The sequence below is a fragment of the Drosophila tropicalis genome, unplaced genomic scaffold, assembly GCF_018151085.1.
Source record: "Drosophila tropicalis isolate 14030-0801.00 unplaced genomic scaffold, ASM1815108v1 contig_878, whole genome shotgun sequence".
NCBI classification, from domain to species: Eukaryota; Metazoa; Arthropoda; class Insecta; order Diptera; family Drosophilidae; genus Drosophila; species Drosophila tropicalis.
The window spans coordinates 13,893,695-13,921,465 of record NW_027173374.1 but is presented as its reverse complement, the minus strand read 5'-3'; the positions used below and the strand labels follow the sequence as shown (position 1 = coordinate 13,921,465).

Here is a 27,771-nt window from a genome sequence, read left to right as displayed (position 1 = left end):
ACATACAGTTAACACTTACCGCTGACCACTCAGAGAGTTTCCAACATCCTTCGCGGCATTCTTCGTGGCGTGTAATCTCAAACTTGACCTGACAATAGGACATATCTACAATATTTGATCGATGAATATCAGGGAATGTCTGAATGCAGTTATAACTCTTTTCCCGTGTCCCCAGCTCTCCACAGGCCGCCGAGCATTCCGATATGCCCGATACGTTTAATCTAGACGGGACAAAAAATGTTTTGGAGATAAGATTTCAATCGAATGAATATTTAAAATTCATTTCATCTTACGTTAGACGGCAATCCATATTACAAAGGCGATCCTCCATTTTGGGCTTAGCCGTTGCATCGCAAAATTGCGGTGCCACTTTTAATCCTTTAATGGTGCTTACGCAGGCCGGCTGACGATAACTTCTGCCCTGGCAGAGGGAATCGCAGATGCTCCACGTTTGCATTTCCCAACGATATATTTCCACTTCGGTTTCCGCTGTCTTTGGCTTGTCCATTATATAGGTGTACGTTAACAGTGAGGTGTCCTGCCTTTTAGCCGGACTCAGGTCCACAGAGATGATCTAGAAACACAGAGAAAATAATTAATTACTTGTAAATTTGGTTCGCTTACCGATGTCTTACCTCAACTATTAGATCACGCTTCAATTTCCATGAAATTGTGGTATAAACCCTCTCAATGGTACTATTCGAGCCACTATAATGGATCGTGACACCACTGTAAGATATATTCTTTGGAAAAGGTACTACCAGTTCTTCGCTATTCAATACAACACCTCGCTTATCATCTCTGAGCACAATGTAATTTTGTTCGGGATAGCCAGGCTGTGTAATAACAATATTGGAGGCGCCTAAAATTATAAAAAAAGGTTTAAAATAATCTCAAATTGAATAGAATGGGCAATGGCGCCCTAATGTAAGATAAGATTCAGATGATAACAATGCATTAAGATGCATTTTTTATTAATAAATATTGTCTAATTGTGATAACGTAGCACTATCTGTCTGTTTGATTACTAGCCTGTGACAAAAATTAATACGTGAGGCGCCAGAAAGGGGTGCATTCACCTACTGATGCTGATGGCCAAGACACATGATCAGTCTTAATTAGGAAACCCTTATCTTTTCACCAAGACAACAAATAACAAAATGAATGTCATGATGTGATTTTATTTGCTGATGATTATGATGAAGCCGATGACAATGACTCAATAGGCAATTGGACGTCGTTAAAACTATTTAATTGCACATTAAGATCCAAAAACGCACAAACATTTCCCCCCTTAAACAACATTCATTCATCGATTCATTAGCCAAAACAAAACAACAACGAAATTAATTATTGAAATTTTAATGATGTCGGAAGGAGGGGGAGAGGGATTATATATAGTATAACTAAATATTGATTGTACACACCTTTTGGTATTGTTGTGGCATAGAAGAGGGTTTGCCCGTCTTTCTTTTTATTTAGCAAATCGGAGACATAGACATTTCCGGTTAATTCCTCGCACGTATCATTGCGCCCCTCGCAGACGCCGCATTTGTCTGTCAATAAGAGAAACGAAAATTAGAAAGAGAATTCATTTTCTGTTTATATGTACTTTATGTATTTACCCATTTTGGCAATCGAATTAAGTTCATTGTCACATCCCGCTGGCCGGCAAATGCCGTTTACACACTTATCAAAACTGTCAAAACTGCAGGTGGTGCCATCCTTGACCTCAGGCTCTAACATGAAATAGGCAAGATCGTCAGAGAGTCTACAATATAGCTTACACTTATCCAATGGTCCCACTGTGAGTAGAAATTCATAAATTAAAAATATTCAATGTGATTAAAGGAAGAACAACACTTACATCCATATTTTGGAACCCATTTGGAGTTGCGGCTATAGGATCGGGTAATACCCTGTATATGCAAGTGTTTGCCATTCATATCAGAGCATTGTTGCTCCCGTGGATCCACCGACCCCGGCGGACATGCGTGTGTATTACATGAGCGATATTTCTTTCGGCTGCCAGAGCAATACTTGCCACCATTCTCAGGCATAGGATTGTTGCATTCGCGATGGGATTCCTGGACACCGCCACCACAACTAAGACTACAGTAGGTGAATGGCGTCCATGGACCCCAGCCACCGTTTATTACATGCAGGGAACCACCATGCCTGGGTACACATTTTCCCTTCTGACACCAGTTCTGACCATTGTGACAGAGCGAACCATCTGCCCAGGGCAGGCTAGTCGAACGGCACTGACCACTGGGATCATAACACCATAATCTTCGGCATTCCTCATCCATTCGACAGTAGCTGCTATGATTACTGTATATCAATTGACATTGCCTATCGAGGGAGTAGATTTCTCCCGGTAATCTCGAGTTTTTATTAACCATTAAATTCATTTGCGGCTGTGTGCTCAGCAGGCAGGACTTATCCGATTTTCTGACAAAAACAAAAGAGATATGTTGTCTACAAGTGATAGACATTCCAAATGCATATACCTACTCGAGCAGTTCGGAGACATAGTGCTGGGAACACTTTGACCATGACCAAGGATGCATACGATCGCTCATAACGCTAGCCATGACATGTAAAGCACTACTATTCAGACCCGGACGGGTGTTGTACGGCTTGCAATGATCCTCATCATCGTGTGGCATATTAAGACTAAGAAAATAATAAAAATATGTTATAAACTATTGCATAGATGCTCCTATGCCTGTGATGCTCACATGTGACCCAGTTCGTGTGACATGGTAAATGCTGTCGGCAGGCCAGTATCCTGAACAATTGAGCAGGATCTAGCTGGATTGCAGACAGTACCGAATTCAGCTAAACCCAGCATATGGCAGTGTGCATCAGAAACTCCTCCGCAGATGCGTTCGCTGTAGTTTGAGAAAATGTTTAAGGAAAATGCCGATAATTTTGAGATTTTCTTCGAACTCACCGAGTAATTAATATGGCAGCATCGTAATGAAAATTATTCTCCCTTATATACTTACAAAAATCATTTAGCATGGCATTGCTAGAATTGAATTTGGTATTATCGTAGGGTAAAAGTATCATTTTGACTAGAGCAATGCGTATGGCATTGCCAATACTGGCATCAGAAAATATATTTGAAACTATTGAAAACAGTGTAAAAATGTATGACGTCAACTGATCCTTGTGAAATAGATTCATGCTACTATCGGCGGCCACCAGCACCTCGAGGGTGTAGACCTGATTGTCGATATCCTCGTTATAATGTCGCTTGTGTCGCGTTAGTTTTGCTGTTTTTGGTAAGTCTTGCAGTTCCTGTGGCACTGGTATTAGATCGGGCAGCGGATGCGGTTCAAGCCCCCACTCGCTCAGCTCCAGGGCCTCCAGATGTATATCGAATTCGGAGACGGCATGTCTGGCATTGCGCTGAGAGTGTCGCCAAACGCGATGCAAGACCTCGTCGCTGCTGGTTTGATTGACCGGCTGAATTAGCAGAGTGCCGAAACCAGTTTTAATATAACCAGTCTAAAAGCGGGGAGAATGGGGGTAGGAAAGGTAAGGCAGGCAGGTGATTATTATTCATATTCGACGAGAGATATTGATAAGCATAACTTGCAAATGGTTTTTTGACTTAGCCCGACTCCCGAAGGTCAGGTATGCCAAAAGCCACCATCTGGTTGGCCTTACCATGCCATTGCACAGGGAGACAGCTACCGCCGAGAGTTGATCGCCCTTCACATTGCCCTTGTAATAACAGCCCAAGTAGTGGCCCGACTCCTCCATTTCGCTATCATCGGCCTCTTCGGTATGATTGTTGAGTATTCGTAAAATTCGAAATGTGCTCATTGGTATAAATGATGTATCCTGATAAAGTATCAAATTGAATACACGTCCAAACATTTTCAAAATGTACTGCGGATGGGGATCCCAAATTGGACTCGACTTGTTGCGAAATGTCCCCGTCATACTAAATGCTGAGGAGGAGTCTAAAAAAGAAGAACTGCATTCTTGCTATGCCACGATTCAATTACTTTAACTCACCTGTCTCGCTTATATTGCTGCCACTATCCCGATTTGATTCATACAAAAGATCGACATCGTTAAGGCTATAGTATTGCACCTTTATAGGCGTTACAAAATCACTTAGATTATCATCACCAATATCCTGGATATGATCAAAATCATCATTCTCGCTTCTCCAGTCCACCACCGGTGTATCATTGTGTATCATGTACTGCCTGGGCGGCGGCGCTCTGTGTACTGTTGTATTTGGGTGCAGGGGCAGGCTGTGTTCTTGTTTGTGGCTATAGATAAAGAATATAATCAGAGCGGACATCAATAGGCTCGCAAGGCCCCAAAGACATTTGTTCTGATGCCAGTGCGTGGACATCTTTAGGCCGCCTTTGCTATTCTGCAGCACTAACTGGAAAACACACACAAAAAGAAGAGAGAAAGCGAATTTGCAACTTAGTTAAGGTTTTTATCTTAGCCAACCGTTATGCTGGAGTATAGCATTCTCTCACACCTTCAACCCGGATAGAGATTTGGGCACGTTTAGCTCAGGCGATTAGGTGTGTATAAATGACGAATTGATGAACAAATTATGGTACTCTACGGTATGATGATTGCCTTTGGTTGCTCACCTGGACGGCCATACAAAACGGTTGCCGTTGAAAAGACTTCCTCATCTGTGAAATAATTTCGCAAATTCTTATACTCTTGCCAAAATGAGAATCAAAGGTTACAACCAGCTCAAAGATCCTACTTTAATCTAATGATCTTGTACATAGGGTATACAATTTTCGATTTGGTCAATCTTTTGGTTTTTGTTTAAGTTACTCAACAAAAACCGCAGAGGTGTAAAGTGTGCCAACGGCAATTTGTATATACATATAAAACATTAAACAAAACAAGCAAGGGGAAGAATAAAGGTATCTACAAGTACCCCACACCACCACCGCTCACCACTCACCGCTCACAACCACCACTCAAAAACAAAAAAAAAAAAACAATAAAAATAAAAACAAAACAGAACAGCAAAAAAAAAAATCCCATACACATAATTAAATGCCTCTAATTTGTGAATTTATGTGAGTGCCTTGCTTTGCACCTCCGAGCAGATTCTTCTTTTTCGCATAAACAAATTAACAAATGAATACCGCTAAACAATTGATGCGGCATTTTGCATAATTTCATGGTAGCTCTTTGAACTCTACGCCGATTCATTTCTCATAATGAGAAATAACCTGCATAGTTTTATTTCGCTTAGTATTTCATTCCCCCGAATATATTGCGGTTTCTTTTGTATCATTGATGAAACCACACGAATAATTGAGATTGCGTTAATTTCATTAGATACCATAGAAATATGAAGTCATAAACCTTCAGTTTAATGATCCACCACCAATTGTCAATAGCTAATGACCTTTGATGTGATTATTATGTCTTATTAAAAATTAAGCAAATTTCATATATTTTTATAGTCACTCTTGATAAGGCAATGAATTCAAAGAGATAGCGTTAATAGGGGGCGAATAGAAATAAAAAATTGATCACCCAGTGAGCTAATTATGCCACTAATTGTCATGGTCTGGGAATCTCAATTATCATTGCCTACTTATGTGGGCTAATTTTGAAGTGTTTTTTAAGGATAGTTCACTGTTAAAGTTCTATCTAATCTATGTTTTTACAATCTTCAGTTCAGTGTGAGGCTTAGCATAAAATATCGCCAACCAAAATACCAAAAAAAAAAAAAAAAAAAAAATGCTTAAGAATTGAACAAAAAATTTGCAATGCAAATCGCAAAGATATTCACGGCTTCTCCAGCTCTTTATGTATTTAATTAGTTAAAATACCATTCATTCGTTCTCTCATTTGTTTGGTTATGCATGCGTTTGGAGAGCTGTTTATTAACTTGTTTCACTGCCCGAGATGCTAAAGAGGGGACGTTTTTCATACGGGGGCGATTGCGCGGTGGACTTATAAATATGCAAATGCAAATGCGTGCCGTGCCTTCTGCTTGTGGCTAAGCTAACATACTAAGTAGCCTGTGTTATAGGGGGCTAATACCGTTGATTCTCTTCCTTTATTTCCACTCGATTTAATTTATTTAATTTATGATTAAGGCGAAGTGGCTGCCGGCTTGCTGCTTCTCTGACTAATTGACCACTTCCAAAGAGGCAGCAGCAGCAGACAAACAAAAAAAAAAAAAAAGAAGTTCGACGAAAACGAAGAGAAAAATAAAAATAAAACACAAAAACCTGTTTACACTTGACTGGAAATGGAAACAAACAAGCGATTTGTGTGTCAGCCGATATTGCCTTAGATTACCCCATGTGGCTATAATTTATGCCAATGGCCCGACACTCAGTCTGCACAAGACGCGCCACACAGTCTGTCCCCGTGAGCATTGTGAAGGCCGCTCTCAGACGACCGCCAACCACCATCTCACCTTGCCACCGAATGATCGAACCGACTGACCACACTGACGAACTGACAAATTGTTCCCCATCTCCCTGCTATTACTATTCAATGATCCGCATACATGGCGTATGCGCAACATTCGCTTAATTGCACGACTTGTGCTTGCCAGCAGTGGACCAGCAATTGTTGTCGTTAATTTGTATTTAATGACTTAATTACATAGTTGAGCGCCCCCAGTAGAGTATGATAGCTACGCGCAGGCGCACCAAGGGGTAGAATTAACAAATTAACAGCAAACAGCATTGAGCTAGAGAGGGGAACGAAGATGGAAGGAGGAGTTACTCACGTATTTATTAATAATGTACGTTAAACGTGTGATATATAAATCAAGTGTAGTCGGCAAATAATTCACACACACTCCCCGCAATCCCTTTAAGATATCCTCCGGTTTTTGGTGATCGATTTCTATATTGATTTAGCGCACAGTTAATTATAGCCCACGGACTCTTCGAACCATATATAGTGTGTATGTATATATGCAATTTTGGCAAAATACTCAATTGCATTTTCCTTATGCAGACACTTTGTTGCATTTGGGTCTATAAATGTATGTATATGTGTCTGTGTGTATGTATGTGTATTTATAGCAATTGCATTCGCAATTGATAAATAAACTTGTCGATTTTATGCGCGTGTTCCACAATGATGACGACTACACGACTGCGACTATGGCAAAAAAAAAATTCGGTTATATGACGGCGCTTGACTGCCACCAATGAAATTGAAAACTCAAGTGAAGGTAACCGAAATTTGGCTATTGCCTTAAATACACTAAAAACACCATCATCCATTCAAATGCAAACAATTTCAAACATTTTAACTAGAAAATACATATATCTGTAAATATTTGCATATGCAATGGACCATTTCGTTGGAAATGTTTTCAGTCATCATATCCTCAGCATCTAAAGGTATATTAATTCCGAACAGAACTATGCAACACATGGGAAAAGTCAAAAACTCGCAAGGGTATGTAAACTTTGCCAACCCAATGGTTTTTCTTTTAAGGAGAAACAGGCAACCGGCAACCAAATGAAACGTTGGCAAATGGCAAAACGAAAACAAAACCAAAAACAAGCAAAACAAAAAAGAGAACAATAACAAAAACAAAACATCCCCCCGGCTAAACAGGCAAAACAAAATAATGAAAACATGGCTATAAAAATCTTATTCTCTGTGAACTTCATTGGAAAATGTCTGAGCCACAAGCCAAAAGCAGCGACCTTTCCTTTTTCCCGCCTCCAACACAGAAGAAAAAAAATCCCCTGAAAATGTATTTGTTTCAGAAAATGTTCAATTCATATGCAACGGAAGTATCGATAATCGCCAATGGCAATGTGTTGAAATGCATGAAAAACATTTGTGAGAATAAAAATTTCTGCAAAATTGACATTGACATCATTTAAAAAGCTGCTGCAATGAGTCAAACTTTTATTATCCTTCACAAGACTTTGCCTAAACTGTTTTAGCCTTTAATTATTAGTTCAGAGGCTTGCTTATATAGTGATATAATGAAAATATTTCAAGTCATGACAATTGGCAGGGGCTGGCGGGCAATGGATGAATGATGTATGGGCCAAATATGTATTTATAAATCTATTTAAATAGAAATTGCAATTTTCAATTTGGTATCTAAATTGAAATCGTCATTGAAGTGAAGTGCATTGATAACTTCACAATTCACAAATGCAGTCAATTAACCTTGGCCACAAATAAATTGCAATTTAAAAATGGGCAACAGAATCCATTAGACAGAATCGGTTTTGGTTCCATTTGGCTTAACGAGAGGCTGTTATATTGCCGTCTGACCATATGCTTGACATAGACATCATCATCATCATCATCGTCATTATCATCATAAGCATCATTGATTCACATCATTATCATCTTGATCAGCATCAGCATCGTTAGATGGTAACCATGGAGAAGATTGTTTACAGGCACAATCCACGCATCGCCGATAAACAATTTCGCCAAGTTAATTATTGCGTGCATAACCTTGAATTAAATTCGTATATGTATATATTTCGATCGTATTAAAACTATAAAATAATCATCTTTGTTTAGCTTTCATTTTATATAAATTTTGGCTGTCGGACAGCTCAATTTTATATACAAACATATACATAGAAATATATATGTATGTACATATAGAAATCAAATGTATAGAAATTCATTTTGTGAATGAATGAATCATCTTAGCGATCCTGATCCAGAGAGTCGTAATGTGATTTTATGTGCAATTAAATTGCAAAATCTTGATCTTGGATTTTGTCATAATGATTTATTTATTTAGGTTAAGATTTAACACTTTTCATTTTTATGGATTTGCCCCTTTGATTAATTTGGCACACACTTTACGAACAACACACGCGTTGAAAAGCAACAAACAAAATTGGCGCACCACACGGCGTATACTTAATGTGCAGCAAGCCTGTTATTGCTGGGCAGGAAAATGCACTGTAAAACACAATCAACGCAGTAGTTCTCTCTTTCGCATTGAATAATTGTGCTCATATCCTTTTTTTTTTTTTTTTTTTAAATGTGCCATAGTGCATACGAAATTCCTTATGACTTTAAAACCAATCTCTGGCTAAAAACCAATCGCACGTTCGGTTTATTTATTGTATCTGCAGTTTGTTACCCACGCCATGCAAAAACATATAAATTACAAATATTTATTTGCTTTTTTCGGCCGCTTACAAAGTTGTGCGTGTTTATTTGGACAGGCCAAGTCGTTTGGTACAGCAACAACAACACCACCGCCAGCACCACCACCACCTGGGGTGCTGGTGTGGCAGAGTAACTAGATAAATTGGAAACTCAATTCTCAAATAGCGAAAATTAAATGAATAATCTCATCATGTTCAAAGTGCTGATTACTTTTGGGGCAGCCGTTAAATATTTAGTTTGCAATGCCTTTTTTTTCTTTCCTTCTTCTCTTAACTATTCAATTTTTTTCCCATCGCTTTTTGCAAACATTGTAAATTAACGAGAGTAATAACATCAACAACAACAGCAACACAAAATAAAACTATATAGAAATTAACTTGAATTTCACACGGCCACTTCAAAGGCTGCGCCTGGTGTCTTGGTGTGAAAATGAAAGCCAATGGGTGGCTGGTGCTGGACTGCATAGAACAGATGGCCTAATTAGCTGAAAGAACGTGGCTATCAATATGTACTCCATATGTATACACACGCCTAAGAGGCTTAACTTGAATGTTTAATAGAATTAAAAATACATTTCAAGTATAACATAAGTTTAAATAAGGATTGAAACTGAGATTCCCATTTCTTTTTTCCTTAATATCGAGTGTTTAATTTTACTATCAACAACCATTTGATGAGTAAAATTTCCATAGTTTAGTCGTTTATACCCCTCGTATAAAACTTAAAGAACTGGTAAAGGGAATGCATATGGCTGGTGCCTTGAGGCCACAAACAGACCATTTCAATTATTGTTTATTTTTTAAGTGGTTCGCTCAGGTTGTGGAAAAAAAAAAACCACCCACCAAACTAGCAGCAAGTACTTATTGTTAGATTTACTTAAATAATCGCCCATGCCCAAATGTTTAAACAAAACAATTAACTCAAGGAATGCCAAAAATGTTAAACATTTGCAAATATTTATTTTCAAAGAAGGCACCAGCAGGAAGATGGCAACAGCCAGAATCCTGTTCCATGCCAACAACTGGCTTTGCTTCTTCGTTCGATGGCAATGACAATGCATCTGAAACTGGATGAAACGATTGGGGGAAACGACCAATCGAGCATGTGGTGTGTATGTGTGTGCAGTGAAAATAAACAAATTGAATTCTACTTTGAGAGGGAGGCAAAAGGCTTCAGTTAAACGCTTAAAGTTTATGTTGGCAAGGAAATGTGAATAAACTTGAAATGCCAGCGACATGAGAATGAAAACAACAACAACAATAACAGAGAGACAGAGGAAAAGAATATTCATTGACATGCATTGTTTGTTTGTTGTTTGTCTTGTTGTTGTTATTGTTGTGCAATTGTTTAATTGTCTCTGATTATGCGTTTGAGTTACGAGAGCCTCATCAGACAGTTCAATTGAGCCATTGCCATTGCCGTTGCCCATTATCATCCTTGTAAACATTCTCGCAGCGTTTGGCTTAATAGCCATTAAATTACCCTCCATCCCCTTTCCTTCTTTCACCCATCCAAGTTTGTTTGTCAAATTACAAAGCGCAACTTAATCGAAAAAATAAAAATATTCAATTGATTTGAACAATTTGATGAATTGCATTTCTGACACAAAGACAAGACACTCTCAAATGATGTGTCCGTTGTTGCATATCAATCAAATGGCTCATGCCCCCGCATCTTCTCTTCCCCCCATACCTCACTTCACTTTGTAATAATTCCCTCCCACCCTCGTAGTCAATTAAATGCTGACTAAGTGTCGTTTACCTACTATAAATAAATAATTCTATTTCTGTTTCTGTGTGCCTAGAGTTCTTTCTGTCATAGACAGTGGCGGATTTTTATTTTTTAAAACTCTTATCTTAAACTTTGGAACCCTTAATAAAAATTTCCAGGTCCATTAAGAGAAAGTTTCTGACACAAATTTACAAATTAGCAAACGAATTTGCTTTAAAGCCAGTTCAAATTTATATCGAGGAAAAATCCTTAAACTGCTGACAAATTGATTCCTTTCCTTAAAGTTATAAAATCAAATTTAGGAAAATCCGCTCCTGTCTACATTCTTGATAAACTTATATGCAGATCTATCTATTTACTCATTTATGATGAGTGAAATATTTGTGGCAATTAAATAAATATAGTAAGATATTTATATGATTTTTCCACCAAGATAGCCCAAAACTGAGTCATGGAAAATTTGGTAGTCAATTTGTTGGTGTTCATCTTCTCTTTTCTTTTATTTTGTGTTGTGTTTATGGATAGAGGGGCCAAATTATGAGTTGAAAAATTTGGTAATTAAGACTTTCAGCAGGTTAAACAAAATATACCTACAGGTGAGTGTTCCAAAGTACAATTGATATGAAATTAATGGCCGTGGTGGTATGTTAAGAACTCTCTGCAACAGATTCACATCAAAAGTATTAGGCCAAATGGGGTGTACGTACATATGTATATTCTTTTCGGTATTTTATTTGAATTTAATGGTGGGCTTGGCAATCCGTGAGGCTTTTCATTGGAAACAGATGACCATGCTGAGAATGATGGAAGTGGTTGCTAGCGGGTTGTTGGCATTGGGCATTGAGAAGAAACGAAATGGAGGCGCGCCGCCCATGTCACTGTCAGTGGAAGCAATGGTTTTTTGTTTTTGCCATATGATTGCATTTTGAATTGACTTCAGAAGAGACTGGGATGGGGACTCGAATTGGCGCCGCATCAATCATCGTATTAAAGGCCCATTAAGCATTAAAACTTTATACTTTATACGCAGATATTTCATATTTTTTAGCATAAAGAAGTTGTCAGTTCAATTGATGGCACTTTAAGTGTGGTTTCGATTTCCACTGATAGTTTCAATGATCCAGAAAATTGTTCTCCCCGTGGACATTCCTTCCGAGTAAGCCAACTTGGCAACTTTAAGGCTATGTAGGAATATCAAAATCAAAATTCTCAGCGTGCAGTTCTTGAGAAAACAACAAGAACTTTGGCTTTGATTCTGTTCCATAGAAGAAGACTTGCTTGGTTTTACTCTGTGTTGGTTGTTGTTGTTGTTGTATGTGAAATTTGAATATTATTGTTTGAGTGGTGAGTGGTGGTGGGAAACCCCGGCATTGAGTAAATGTCATAAAGTCGCTGGCAAAGTGCATAGACTTATAATAAAATGTCACAAACTATGCGGAAAAGCTTTTTGCAAAAACCTTCACATGGTTTCATTTATTCTAATTATTGTCATTTTGTTATTTTTTTTCTTCTCTTTTTTGTATCTTTCTTTGTGTGTTTGTGTGTGCAACGTCTGGGCGAGTTTGTCTGGCTGTCTGTCAATTAACCTCAGCGCTTTGCGTTGATAATATAAGTTATGGGTTTTTAATCGCTAAAAAAAAAATTTGCATGAGCATTGGGCCAACCCCTTCTACTTAACCCCCCACACCAACCCACAAGCGATTTGTGCTCGTATTTCAGTCTGTCAGTCATTGGGGTTCATATCGAATGCCCATGCCCCTGCCCATGTCCAGGCCCATGCCCGTGACTTGAAGTGCAAGTTGAAGTTGAAGCCTGAAAGTCTTTGACTTTGCCTTTGCCTTTGGCTTTGGCTTTGCCTTTTTGGCATTTCATTCAGTTTTCGGACTGCATATGAATTATTCATTACAGTGCAGTGTCCAATTTAAAATTGCTGCAAATTAATTTTGAGGCGTGTACATTTTGTTGTTGTTATTGTTGTATCTGTCGTATACGTCAAGTCGAAAAGGTTGATGCTTGACGCAGATCGAGATTTTTGCCTCCACCCTCGATTCGTTGATCTGCATTTCGATTTCGATTTCCATTTCATTTTCTCTTTCACAAAATATTCCTTGGGACATACGCTTTATGAATCAGTCCAAATTTGTGAGGTCAGTGACCTTTTTAGCGCTGGGCATTGTGACAATTATTTATTGTTTTCAATTTTTTTTTCTTTTCGTAATTTTTTTTTTTGTTTTTGGTTAGATTGGGAAATACTCGTACGCTTCTAATTAAACAAAGCAACCAATTAATGTGCGCTCTAATCACATTTGCCACGGCTCATTAGGGTCGCGCCATGTGAGATACGCGCCAAGTTTTGAGTTCAGGCTCATGTTTGGGCTCTCAAGTGATCTACTACACAAGCATATATAAATATATAAACGATTAATACTATATGTATGTGAATATATTTGCATAAGCCAGCCGGACTGCGAGATAGAGGAGACAGCAAGCAAGTTTGGTACCCTTGGTTACCACCCAACTTGACCGACATCATTAATCTTAATGATACAAAAAGTTGCGGACTGATTAATTTGTTCGATAATTAAAATTGATTGGCCAACCAACCAAACGGGAGATCGAGAGCGGGAAGAGTGACAATATTCACAGTCTTTCGACATAATAAATTATATTTACAAAACAATAAGATCAAACGGCAGAAAGGAAGCAAGGAAGGAAGCGCAGCCCACAACGAACGACAGAAAACAAAAACATGCCATCGAACCGTATCGGATCGGACCGGGTCAAGTGAAGCAGGTAATGCGACAAGTGTTAATTGCAAGTTGGGAGAATTCTCTCGGCATGTTTAGCTGTCATTGTCATGCAACTTCCGACACGTTTTGCTTGTCCAGTCCCACAAACAATACATGACAATACGACAGTCACACAATTCATGATATATCTAAATTAACGGGTTTTCTATATACATTCTCTATATCTGCATTCTCAGAGCTTAACTGGGAAGTTGGTTTTGCAATGAGGTTCTGGCAATTCTTTCTACAATTTATTGAGGGATTATATATCTAATAAGTTTTCTAAATATAATTTATTCCTTGTCTTTCCCTTTCCCTCTTTCGTTCCATTAACAAGCAAAAGCAAAAATGTAATTAAAATTTGTTTGAGTATGAAAATTATTGAAATAATTTGCTTTTTCTATTTGCCTTTCAGTTGGATGGGATTTGGGATGGGATTTTTCTTGTAGTGTCTTGTACCGCCCACTGGTTAATGCATTGGCTAAGGCATATTTATAACATTTTAACACCCCCCACTTAGGCTATTAGAGCATTTTTTGGGTTATTTATTTATGGTTCAGTGATTTGCCAAAATAAACGCCATCATTTTGATTTTTATTTGTTTAATTTTTTTGTTTTTTTAAATACCAAAGTTCTCAAAAATTATGTCACTTAAAAAACAGGACAAAAGCAAAAAATAATACGGCTACAGACATATAAAATATATGTGTAAAATGAAATTGAACATGTCTGGTCTCAGTTAATAAATTGAATCGAATATACATATATGTATATGTATATATCCGTGCCAGACAGCAGCGAGGGTGGAGGCACTCAGACTGTATGCCAAATGTCTACATGTGTTCTATTCTATATGCCCTATATACTAGCAGGCGATTTTATCAGTTTGTCATAGAAACAAAAGATTTGTTAAATATGCAATCTAATCATATAAATAAAGATCATATCTTTCAATGTGAACTCAAAGAGCCATTGTTACTTTTCCGGCAAGCTCAAAGATTTCATTGTTTGTTTCGTTTGTTTATTGTCCGATTTCTGTTTTACGTATTATAATTATTTATATCTGTTTATATCACAATTATTTCCTTTTTGTTTTTGTCATTTTATTGCAAGTTCGTCTTCGTCTTTCTTTTGGCCCCGGCCTTTTTACTTTCGCTTTGCCTCTTGCCCTCTTTGTGTTTTGTTGTTTAATATTTCTTTTTTTTTTTTCTTTTTCATTTTTGGTGGGTTAATTAAACAATTTTATGATTTCCTCGTTGAGTATTATATCATAGTTTTAATGGCCGTTCAACTCGCTGCACACGCACACACGAGTTTGTGTAAATTTCAAACAAATATATCAAAAACAAGAAAAAAATTCTGACACGCTTCAGTCTTTTTTTTTTTGCCATGCCAAATAAACAAAAAGAACATACAAAAAAATAGAAAAAAATTAGCACAAAAGGAAGGTGAAGTAAATAAATGAAAATAAAAAAAAGATTGCAAAAAAAAAAGTATAAAAAGACAGACATGTGCTATTTTTGGTATCTCAGCATCCTCATCCTCGATTGCTTTCGCTTCCATACAGTTTTTTCTGCTTTCATACTCTTCTTATTTGTGTGAGTATATTCACTGGACTCTTACTTTAAACTTGACTTTACTTGAAATTCACCCAACGGACTTCAGTTGCTACCAGCATTAGTAAGTTTTATCGATATCGATAATGGTTCATCACCAATTTCCAATTACAATCCATGCATTAAGTTGTTAAAGGAAATGAGAATTCTGCCCCTCCATAATGACACACTTCCCCTTCCCTTTGTCATTCTGATATTGATTGGAATGCTTTGGAAAGTTTAGTTCTTGTGATTTACTTTGTTTACAGTCCGATATTAAGAGAAAGGGTATATAGACACGGCGGTTATAGCTAATTTGTGATTCTTCTCTTTTAAGCTTGTTGCTATTTGGAAATTTTATTTAAACCATAAATCTGACCTCAAAGCTTTCTCACTCATCATTTGTCGAAACTTTTTTTTAGACCATTCTTTTTTCGTTTTTTGTTTATTTTTTCAACATTTTCCCTACGCACATTTCCTGATGTTTTGTTTGGTTTGGCTGACTTTTGCAGCGCATGCAAAGAAAAAGAACTTATCTAATTAATAAGGAACATACAGTTTAATATGAAGTTTGTTTTGAAAAACTCATCTCCCCATCCATTTGTCTTATCTGAAAGCTATGTGTTGATTGATCAGATTAAAAGTCACAAAAGCCATTACAGTCTTTCTGAACGATCAGATGCAGTAAGTTTCTATGGACAAATACAAAAAAAGAACTGGAAATGAGTGTACAAACTAAGAAAAACTCGCCTTTGAATAGGCCCACTGAAATGATTATTTTTTTCTCTTTGATTTTCTAGCTCTGCGGTGGGTGGATTACTATTTTTAGTGAAGGGCGCCGTGTTTACTTAATTTCATGATTTTTATAGTTCTAAATTTTCGCCTTTTGGCATTTTTGGAAATGTGTGAAAGTTTTGCATAAACATTTGTTTTTTCTTGGGCCGCTTTCGGAAATTCGAATTTGAAATTTTCAAAGTTTGTGTAAAGCAACCATTAAAAATAGATTTCCTATACTACCCGAATATATAAATTGAAATAAATTATTTTACACTTTGGAATTTGGCAAATTAGTTTTAGTGAGTGTAAGTAATTGAAATGATAATTTCATTTTGATTATGTGCGAGGAAATAAGATTTATGAAAGAGCCAAGCGGGAATTCCGAATAATATCGATAATTGCGAATGGTTTTATTGGGTCCTCAATGCAATCGTGGCAAAATATTCACCTCTGTGTTGATAGTATGGGACGACACTTTGATGTAAGCCAACAATAATTTTCACTCGAAGAATCAAAATATATATAATAAAACTTATGCAATTTCGATTTTATAATTATGAGAGCACTGTGTATAAGATTTCGTATGCATTTCACTTTGTTGCCGTTGCACAAATATTTGATTAAAAAGGATTCGAATTTCGACGTTGTGCTTTAATATAAAGCCATATACGATATATCTCTTATAGATATTTATATATACATATGTATATACGAAAATAATTCGCCGCCCCGGCGTCGGTTCATGTCCGGAATTCGAAAACAGACTGAATACGCATAGAAATTTTTCGCGCAAAATTTTGCGCTTTTTCCTCTCATAGAATACGTTGGCTCATGGCTAGTTTTTGAATACATGTATACACTTGAAGTTTAGTATACTTGAAACATCGGGATAGAATTTGATGCTGTGAATCTACATACATAGATCTACATCTGCATGTGTTGTTTTCTTTCACTGAAATCCTTCTGAAGCTTTACTCTCAGCAACAACTCTCTCTCTGGCGATTTTAATTTTAGAATTATATTTGTTTTGCTTTCTATGTGTGGATACACTCATTTCTTTTATATTTTCTAGCATGCTGCTGCTCTAGCTAATAAAGCTTTAGGCAGCTAATACTCGTACAATATTTATTCTCTACTACTGTACCACTGCACAGATACTCAAAACAATTCTTCGGTCGATGACAATCTGATAAATGCCATATAAATTGCAAGAGGAGACTAAATATCTGAGGTATGCAGGCGCCCAGGGGTTCGCAATGTTCTTGATCTTAGCGCCGCTGCTGTTAAAGCGGAAATATCGATAAAATTGGCAACCTAGAAGAAAATCATCACAATTGTTTATTGCTTCAATCGGCACTTGGCACTGGTTCCCCATTGGGTCTATGCCAGATCCGGCCATGACATAAGAGCCATGGAAACGTCATCAACGATCGACGATCGACTGGAGTGTGCCAGGGTGTGTCGCCTTGGCTCATTTAACTAACGCCTTCTTCCTAGAACTTTATGATCCAATAAAAACGGAATGCCTATGAATTTTTGGGTCATTTTTCGAAAACGAAACAAAAACAAAAATACATACAAACAAATTGTCAATGCCGCATTTGTCTATCTTTTGCAATTTGTGGTAAAGTTTTCTGCTTATTTTGGGCGTTAATTGTCAACTGTCAATGACATATACATACACACATACACACATGCATACGATGCCGTGCCACGCCCACATCCAAAAATTTATTTAGATTCTTAAAGATTCGTTTCTGCCATGTGGGTGCGTTGATCTCAATATGTATTTTTGTGTTCCTCTGACAAAACGAAGCTTCCTGGAAGAAATATTCGACAAATATTCTTATTTTGAATTTATTATTCAAATAAAACGAAACGAAATAACAAATGAAATTTGTTTAAGCAATTCTTAGCCTCATTTTGCACTTTAATTAACTTTAATTTATGTTATTGTCCCTGAAAGTGCGACATTTATGCGATTTATAAACATATGAACGATTTAACTAGCCAAACCGGCAAAGTTTGATGATTTTATTTTTTATATTTTTGTTCTTCTTTGTTTTTCTTCTTTCGATTGTTTATTTTTGTTTTTATTTTTTATGTTTTGTTTTCTCAGCGTAATAAAATTCAATACCAGAACCACTTGACATTTGCCTTGCATATCGGAAAAGATCTAAGAACCTGCAATACTTAATACTAATGAATAACCATGGCCAGCACTCAGCATATCTAGAAAAAAGATATCTCTCTCTTTTAAAACTTCAAGTCATATTATTTGACTTTATCTATCATAAGGATAAACTACAACTAACTTAACTAAAGTACTACTAATGCTTTCTATTAGTTTCCATCAAAGAAGATTGGATTGGAGTGAACACAAAATTTAATCTATTTTAATAATAAATACCTATATATATATTTCCCTACTTATTTGTACAATCTGCTGTAGATCGGTCAAATGCTCCAATTAAAATGCTTTCAAGTGAACAGTTGTTATGATTTCCTAATTACGCGCATATCTTAAATCATAATTGGGTATTAAAATGTATTTTTATGATGGACCATCTACTCGTACATTCATACATATGTATGTACGGAAAAAACAACAAGGCAAAAATTCTATGCTGAGCATTTGTTGAGCATAAATTTTATAACAATATATTTTTTGAGAGGGTTGTTAGATAAGTCTGTGACTGTTTGGAAGAAAATGCATGATGCTTGAGCAACTAAGTTAGGTCTTGGATTTCAGCCAGACTCTCCAGGGTATTTGTTTTTCGATATTTCCAAATAATTACAGTTCGCAGATTTCTCAAGCAGCCCCTCCTATTGGGAGTTTTCGCCTGCTTCTGCTGCTGCTTTATTTTTATAGCACACACTAATTGAGGCCGCCATAAAAAACGGAATCGAAAATGGCCAAATGGTTAAAAAGTCATTTTATGCTAGTATTTTGTTGGTTTTTTTTCGTTTTAATGTTTCATCAGGAGAAAGTCCAACATTGATTACCTTGATGAACTGCATTATGGTTAAATGCAGTTTCGGAACATCATCATCCCGGCTGTAATTTCCTTTTGCAGACGAAGACATTTTGTTGCCCTTTTATAAGAAGACGCACTTGCATAGGGGATACACTGTAATTTAGTTGCAGGCGTAACACCAACATGCAATAAGAGCCCGTAGTAAGATGTGATGGTAACTCACGACAAAAGCCAAACAGAAAAAAACCACGAAATATCAATACAAAGGAGCACAAGTACTGGGAACAGAAAACGATGTTGTTGTTGTTGTTGTGTAGTTGTTGTTCCTGCTGCTAACGAACTGGCAAATTCGAGTTCACTAAACTTATGCTCCCACCGAGTTCGCGCCTGCGCAATTTATAAGACGTTTACGCGAGCCAAGCCTTGGCAATAAAACAAGTAAATTAAATCCAGAGGAAATGCAATCCTTCGTTATATGCATATAAGCTATATGCAGCCTTGTATATGAGTGTGTCGCGTTGCCTGCGTTGGAGGAGCAGGCAAATATGCCTGACTCTGCGTCTCGCGAGCAACTGAAAGATCACTTGATGCTGGTGTTGGTGTTGCTGCCACATATAGTGGCTGCTGAGTCTGCGACTGCTACGCCAGCTAGCACCAAATACAGCATGAGCAGCATTGGCCATGCGACACAAGACAGAACAAACAAATGTTGCTCAGCCAACGACAGCAGCAGCAGCAGCATCAGCAGCAGCGGCAGCAACAAGAAAATTTTAAAGGGCGCAGTCGCTGCCATATTTTAAGGCCCAATGATTGATTTTTTGTTGCTTCCGCTGCTGATGTTGCTGCTGCTGTTGCTGTTGGCTTTGCTGTCGCTCCTGCCATCAGCAACAGCCGGCACTATTTGGGCCTCCTAATGAATTATTATTACAATTTAATGAAGAATAAGATGAAGAAACTTTTACAATCATGTCATTCATTTGTCTCTTGTCTAATTGGGCAACTTTCGTAAACAGAAACATTTGCTTGACTCTTAATTACAACAACTGTACAAATACTAATGAGAGCTTTTAACGATTTGATTAAATACCCAACATGAATTTTTCTATAGGCCTCGAACACGCGTCGCTCGTAACATTGGGCCCTTTTCTTCGAGTACCCTATGAATATGCAAAATACCCAAATATACAAAGTAAATAATAAAGGTACATAGATACAATACATGACATTGTTGTCTTGCTGTCGATACATATGAAAAGAGCCCTTTTTTTGCGGTGGGGGCACTTATTAACGCTTCATTAAATTTTTGTTTTTGCGCCCACCAAACTGAAATAAAAGCGACAGGCCACAAAAATTAAGGAACCCCGAAAACAAACTACAAAAAAGAATGAGAAGTAAAGGCATGAGTTAAAGCAGAGCTTCATTCTGGACTAGAGATGGCTACGGGCCGTGTCGGTTTGCATTGTCCATGGGTTTGGGCCTTAAACTTAAAGGGTCAAACAACAATTTGTTATATCATATTCATTTTCAAAGATTTCAGATTTGAAACTCTGAAAAATCACCGTGCTGAGCTTAAACGTCGTGTTCGTGTTCGGCCCGTAGCCATCTCTAGTCTTAGTTTTATGTAAAACTGGTTTTCACAGAATCCAAAAGTTACAAACACACGAAACACATACATACTTATATGTATATGTGTAGGAAAGATAAGATCTAAGTTAATTGAGACAAGGCAAGTGCGTGCCCTATTTGAAAATTGAAGCCGGAACTGCTAACTGAAGCTTTTTTGAAAGAATTCATTAAATTTTGTTTGTTTAGTTCTTAACTAGCGAAAGGATCGGACAAAACCCATCATTAAAGCAATTACCAGCAAATCGTAATCGAATTCATTTAAATGGCCATTAATACTAATTGCTGGCAATCAGAATGGTTCTTATCTTAATCTTCTATATACTTATAGGGCAAAAATATCAATAAACGTTTATATAAACCTATATATGTTAGGGTATTTACAAAATTGAGCATTTTACATTTCGGTTATCTTGGTTGTTTGTGAAAAGCTGCTGATTGGGTGACGCTAAATAAATTATAAGCCATAAAAATTAATAAATTTTTCATATTATTACGCACCAGAAACAAAAAAAAAAAAAAAAAAAAAGGCATAAAAAAGCGGACACAAAGACAATCAAATGAAATGAAATGAAAACAAAATAAAGTTCATGGCAATGCCAAGTTTTTGGTCCAACAAAGCCGAGCTTTGGCTCTTTTGGCTTTTGTGGACTGGGCTCTGGATCGCTGTTCAATCCATCAAAAGAGATTATATTCATTAACTAGGAAGGCAACTACAACACCAACAACAACAACAACAAGAAACACTTGGCCTGGGTCCAGACTTGGATCTCTACCCATTGATGGCCACTGTACTGGAATTTCTTAATTTTTTTGACAGTTCTCATCAAAAACAAAAGCAGATAAAAAAAAATATATACATATATAACCATACCACTCACATATTAATGCTGAAAGTGTTGAAATTGCTATGATTATTATTATTATTACTGTTTCTTTTTTTATTTGTTTCTAGAATTTTTACAAGAATCATCCCATAGACAGAGACTTGTGCATGAATTGGCGCAAATGTTCGAGATCTGTGAACTCCATTAACAAAATGAAATGTCTAAGTTGTCAAGCCGACTTCAATATACCATGCAGAAAAACAAAGAGACAACCACTTACATTAGACGCAATTCGTCTTTATCTTGTGGACCTTAATATGCCATTTCACTGTGTGGGCAAATTGTATATAAAATGCCGTTCCGCTCTTATTGCCCATGACAATAAGAATGCCAGACAAACGATTTGATGTCACTTTTAGCTGTAATATTTTGAGAATTTGCCAGCATGTGTTAAAATAGTCATCGTCGCACTTGACATTTAAGACCACACCAGACCAGACAAGTCCAATTGGACAGCCAAAAAAATGTATTAACCTTGTAATGGCGCCCCTCCAACCCCAACCCATTCCATTCCCTAGTTTTGGCGATGGTACTAAAAACTGATCTGTAATGGCGCCCACAGATTCCTGCAGCTGTCGGATGTTCTCAGGCAATTAGTTGCTGTTGTTCACATTGACATGTTTACAAATTGAAATAAAATTGGGCCTCTTCCCTCTCATAGACACATATGTATGTACATACAAATATGGGAGTCCAGTCTTTGGCCTTTTAAACCATTCAGTCCATATGTTTTCTGTCTCAAGACCTATAAGAACCATCCTACAATATGTAAATACAGGGAAAAAAACACGGAAACTTAAAAAACGTTTCAATATACCGTTCCTGTTATACCCTAGACGCGATAGGCCAAATTAAATCAATAATCTTCTTTATTAACATTAAAAACTCTTAAATAGTCCCATAATACCCTATGCCAGGGTATACACAAAAAAGGGCTAATTCTTTACAATTTCCGGAAGACTGGCTGGCTTTGATGATGCTTGGCAAACAAACCAAAAATTATGGCTAGTATCTATTATTTTTTTCTTCTTTTCTATTGTTTCTTATTTATGGTCATCTAGGAAGACAAAGATGAAGAAAACTTCAATTTCAATTTCAATTCAATCGTTTTGAATTGTTTAATGTTTGGTACAAAAATGGAGTGAATGTATGGCTTGGCTGACTCTCGAAGTTCATGCATCTCTCAGTTTGGCTAAAACGAAACCACTTCAACTTTTTGCTAACGATTCGTCTCCGTTACCAATTTGGTTACGTTGAATTTTTTCTTTTTTGCAAGTGGGCAAAACCAGTGCAACTGAAGGCTTCTCCAGGGCAGCAAATAAGGCATTTTTGTATTTAATTATTCAGTTTTTTTTTTTTATACTATAATATTAGAGACTTTTTGTATTTGGTAAGCAAATGAGAGCCACTTGAGGTTGATGTACTTGACTCGTTGCTGCTGCTGCTGTTGTTATTTTGAATAAGAGTGAGAGAGAGGGAGAGAGACCCACACATTGTGCACAGGCTGGCCATAGACAATATTTTCTTAGTGGGTAGGTCGATCGTCGCCAGTTTCAACAAGTGACTAAATAGTTACTCACCCTAACTGTCACTTTACATAGAGCAAAAGGTGTGCCACACTACTTAACTTGCCGCATACCAAGAGACATACAAGTCACATGAGTTTAGAGCCAATATTAATATCAAGATAGATGATCGATAATGGAGATGGTAATCCACTTAGTCCAAGGGTTAAACTGACTGCCATCTATGGAAAGTTGTAGTGCAAACAAATATACCCATCAGAGGTATAGATTTTTCTGTATCCCATGCACAATTGTGTCTTGTCATTTATACTGTGAAACAAGTTTCTTTCGTTTCATTTTCTACCAGTTTGACCTAATTTCCTTGACACATGCCTGGCAGGTTTACAAACAAAAAACTGTTACGGTTAGCAATAATCGATTCTATTTCTTTACCAATATGCCGGGGCGTTGGCAGTTCCCATTTTAATACACATACATACATCCATATATTGGTTTATATAAGTACATATGTATGTTTGTATATCTTTGTCGATTTCATTAAGCAATAATTGAGTTTAGTTGTCAGTGATCCAAAACAAGCAGCCTGAGGGCAAACCACCTTAAGCCAACAAACAAACCCACAGCCCAGAAGAATCAAAGCAAACTGGCCAATGGCCCCGACAATTTGGCTCATTTGCGAATTAGATGCCAAGTTCCCACGATTGAAATTCAATGAACATCTTGCTTCTAGATATACCATCTTATTCCATACTAACGTACCTATGAATGTATATATTTATGAAGAACAGATGAATTTCTCGGATGTTCCGTATGGCCATAATCATAATCATAATCAAAATAAACATCTAGGTCCAAGCTGCCAGCCTCCGACCCATAACTATATGGAGCTGCCTGCCAGCACGTGTATGTATGCCATTGTTTGGTCTAGTTTTTGGTAATGACCCAAATTTTGGCTTTTTGGCTGTGCGCTAAATACGACTAATGATCGTTTAATTATACAGACGACAGACGGCCGCAGCCGCAACATAAATACAACTAATTGTACAATAACAAGGCACGAGTAACTCTCATACAATACATACTCTCAGCCTATACAAACAACAGCAGCAACAACAACAACAAAATAATAAATGTATGTATTCAGTCAGTATTTATAATCAAGCTAAACAAATTCATAATTTGAATTTAAATGTTTATCCCGGGGAATTGCCGAGCAGTCAGCACGGTTAACCTTTCCCGTAGAGCTCATTTCGGGCACTGAGCTTTAGGCATTTGACAAATTTGCGCCTGTCGCAAGTAAAGTTAACAAATTTATTAATAATAGATTTTACAACTGCTGCCGAAGCGGCTTCTTGCTGTTGTTGTTATTGTTGTTGCTGCTGCTGTTGTTGTTTGTTGTCGCTTGAGATGCTGAACATGGCAATTTGTTTATATTGTTGAGCAATTGACACGCCTGCTTTTGGTTTACCTAAGCAAAAAAAAACCAGAGGGCCGGGGCTAACTTCGACCGCGTCAAAGTTTGTATACCCTTGCAACTTTTTTGGTAACTCTATCCTTACCTATTAGCTATCAATGTGGAAGAACGTTTTATCTAAAAAGGCTTAAGCTTGAGAAAGAAAGGCCTACAATCATAGGAAATAACGAAGATATTGATCAAAGTCACTGATTTCCACCGATCGTTCCTATGGGAGCTATATGATATAGTCACCTGATCTTGATCAAATTTGGCATAGTCGCTTATAGGCGTAGTAAACTCTCTAATATTAAGTTTCACGACAATAGCTCAGAAAATAACGAAGGTATTGAGAAAGTCACTGTTCGTGACTTGGCCGTTTGTATGGGAGCTATATGATATAGTCACCCGATCTTGATCAAATTTGGCATAGTCGCTTATAGGCGTAGTAAACTCTCTAATATTAAGTTTCACGATAATAGCATAGAAAACAACGAAGTTATTGAGAAAAGTCACTGTTCGTGACTTTGGGGTTTGTATGGGAGCTATATGATATAGTGGTACGATCCGGCTGAATCCGAGATATACAACGCCTGCAGTATATACAAGCCTACGTGCAAAATTTCAGCTCTGTAGCTCTTACGGTCTAGGAGGAGTTTGCGTTGATCCAGACGGACGGACGGACGGACGGACGGACGGACGGACGGACGGACGGACGGACATGGCTAGTTGAACTCGTCTCGTCGTGCTGATCAAGAATATATATACTTTGTATGGTCGGAGATGCTTCGTTCTATGCGTTGCACACTTCTGACCAAAATTAATATACCCTTTTTGCAAGGGTATAAAAATACATACATACATATGTATTTGTGTATATATATAAATTTTTTTTCTTTGCCACAATTGTTTGAAGTGCTAAAATTAATAAGTGTACTTACGTTTTCTCTTTCTTTATCTTTCAACCTTTCGATACCCTCTCAAAGCTCAAGGGTATCTCAGTTTCAGTCAAGTCTTTTGGTATTTTAAACTGATATTGATTTTGGAGCTGCTCATATTGGCTGTTTAAACATTCATTGACTGTACATCTAAACCTACATACATCTCAAAAATACGGCTAAACTTAATGCATACTTGTCTATTACCCCTAAGCTTCTATTTAAGATCTTTATCTTCCCACATATATTAATCCCAATGAACTAATCAAATCATCAAATTCGAAGATCAATTTGGCTTATAGCTTGCTTTTTATCAGAGTATTAGAGCCTTTAACTCAAAAAGAAATGTTCATTTAGGTTGATAGTTTTGAAGCCAATGACTTCTACTTACGATGTACATATATGTGTGTCTGTGTGTGTATGTGTGTGTGTATGTGTGTGTGTATGTGCATGGCATACAAATTGTTTTAAAAATGCTCATCCATCATTATAATTATTGAAAATAAGAAAAATGTTTCTCAACTGCTGCCGTACATTTTAATATATAACTGATTTAAATTTCAAAATGATTCTTTTTTTCGTTTTGTTTTTACAAACGTTTATTGCCAAATGCTTTTTGGCACTGAAAATTGAAAATCAAATCGATAAATATACAAAAATTTATATACATATACATATTCGTATGAAAATGCATATATTTAAATATAAATTTTTGCAATTTACGAGGCTAGAATCAAAAATAAGTCAAAACTAATTCAAAAAACTATTTATTCTAAGAACATTGACCCTCCCTTCTGTCCGAGTTCTTGAAGAAATATTACCTAAAGCCTCAGAAAAGACTTCGAGTCTCCCCCTAAGAACAGATAAGGACAAGGATTTCTTAATTATTTGCGTAATTTCTTGGTGGAATGTCCTTCACATTCACATTTCGAATTTAGAAATGCATTTTATATATTTAAAATTGTCTAAATATGAAATATGGAATTATTGTTTATACATTAAAAATCGACGTCCAGAAACCCAGACATGCCAAAATATATATATATATACGTTATACATATACATTTTTATATATAAATATGGACAAGACTTGCACTTGCGTAAATAATAAAAATTAATATGTGCGAGAAGGAGAAGGCATTAAATATGCATAGAGACAGACAGACGAAAATATTAAAAGCCCGTATGTTGAAAGAAAAACTCTTATCATCAAGCAATTTATTATTTTAAAATTTAAATGATTTATTTTGTTAATTGTGAAAAATACTTGGAATTCTTTAACGAGGTGCAGGGCACCGACAATAATAGATAGTTCATTCATAAGTAGGTGAATACATATATTAATCTGTGATCTATATCGCAAATAATATCTTATCTATGACCTATCAGATATAAGCATTGTTTCGGTCGGCTTCGGCACACATCTGTCTTTGGCACATTCGTGTCAGTAAGAGAAAGGCCAGAGACCGATACAGAACTAAATATTTCTGTGCACTATTTGTCTACAATTCCGTATATGTACACAAAACACGCGAGTTGAAATACAAAATTGAAATATGTTTCTTATCTTGTGAATTGATTGTGGAAAGTCCAAGCAAAAAATAGCATCAAAAATGTGAATACGATTATTAATTGGTGAACAAAACATTAAGCTTGTTTGTTGAGTTTTGATTATGGGCACATGTGTTTGATTTCGTGTTAAATGTGATAAGAGAAATCTCCAAGGAATCCAAATACTTATGCAATAATGTACAAATGACGATCAGTTTGAGAGAACGTTTATTACTTTGAACCACCCTAATGCCAAGTATAATACTCATACGCCGTGTAAACCCCTTACCGCGTGAGTGTAAGATGACAAAAAAAAAGAGAGAAGAAAAGAAATATGTTTTACTTTTTTGCTAAACATTTGAGTAAATATAAATGTTAAAGTCGTTGCTATTCCTATAAAGTGACGTGCATCATATTGCCATTACAAATTAACATCTATCACCTGTTGCCGGTCTGGCAATGGGTCTGGCTGAGAGTCTAGAACTTCTCCGACTTTGGTCCTAGGTCTATGCAGAGCACATTGAGCTAACTCTTTGATTATATGTATATATATATATATATACATACATATGCAAGATTGCCATGTCCAAAGGCAAATACGGAAATGTTTGTCCAAATCAGCCAATGAAAGGTAAATAAATAATAAATAAAACTGGTCGATTTAATTATGACTATAAATTGAATTTCTATGCAAATTATTTTGGGATTTAGTGTTATTGTTTTTGTTGTTGTTACTGTGGCTGATTTCTGTATTTTTCTTCAGTTCAGACTAG

At 36.7% G+C, this 27,771-nt stretch overlaps 2 protein-coding genes across 7 annotated transcripts in view; one reads left to right on the top strand and one right to left on the bottom strand.

Moving 5' to 3' along the window:
- The window catches only part of B9d1 (B9 domain-containing protein 1), a 42,895-nt gene that overhangs the window by 363 nt on the left and 14,761 nt on the right, over positions 1 to 27,771 (top strand). The gene's annotated exons all lie outside the window — the stretch shown is intronic.
- Positions 1 to 27,771, bottom strand: part of AdamTS-A (ADAM metallopeptidase with thrombospondin type 1 motif A) — a 39,635-nt gene that overhangs the window by 4,516 nt on the left and 7,348 nt on the right. For 2 of the 5 annotated variants that reach the window (XM_068300610.1, XM_068300606.1), the window contains exons 2-12: positions 4,036 to 4,417; positions 3,682 to 3,980; positions 2,960 to 3,519; positions 2,745 to 2,897; positions 2,518 to 2,679; positions 1,868 to 2,454; positions 1,626 to 1,805; positions 1,428 to 1,556; positions 636 to 862; positions 294 to 574; positions 20 to 221 (exon numbers count right to left, since the gene is read on the bottom strand). In XM_068300610.1, coding sequence (XP_068156711.1) covers positions 20 to 221; positions 294 to 574; positions 636 to 862; positions 1,428 to 1,556; positions 1,626 to 1,805; positions 1,868 to 2,454; positions 2,518 to 2,679; positions 2,745 to 2,897; positions 2,960 to 3,519; positions 3,682 to 3,980; positions 4,036 to 4,417 — 3,162 coding nt within the window. Of the gene's footprint in view, positions 1 to 19; positions 222 to 293; positions 575 to 635; positions 863 to 1,427; positions 1,557 to 1,625; positions 1,806 to 1,867; positions 2,455 to 2,517; positions 2,680 to 2,744; positions 2,898 to 2,959; positions 3,520 to 3,681; positions 3,981 to 4,035; positions 4,418 to 4,519; positions 4,539 to 4,637; positions 4,665 to 16,490; positions 16,791 to 27,771 lie in introns of those variants that run through there. The other 3 variants (XM_068300608.1, XM_068300607.1, XM_068300609.1) reach the window with 3 other exon arrangements.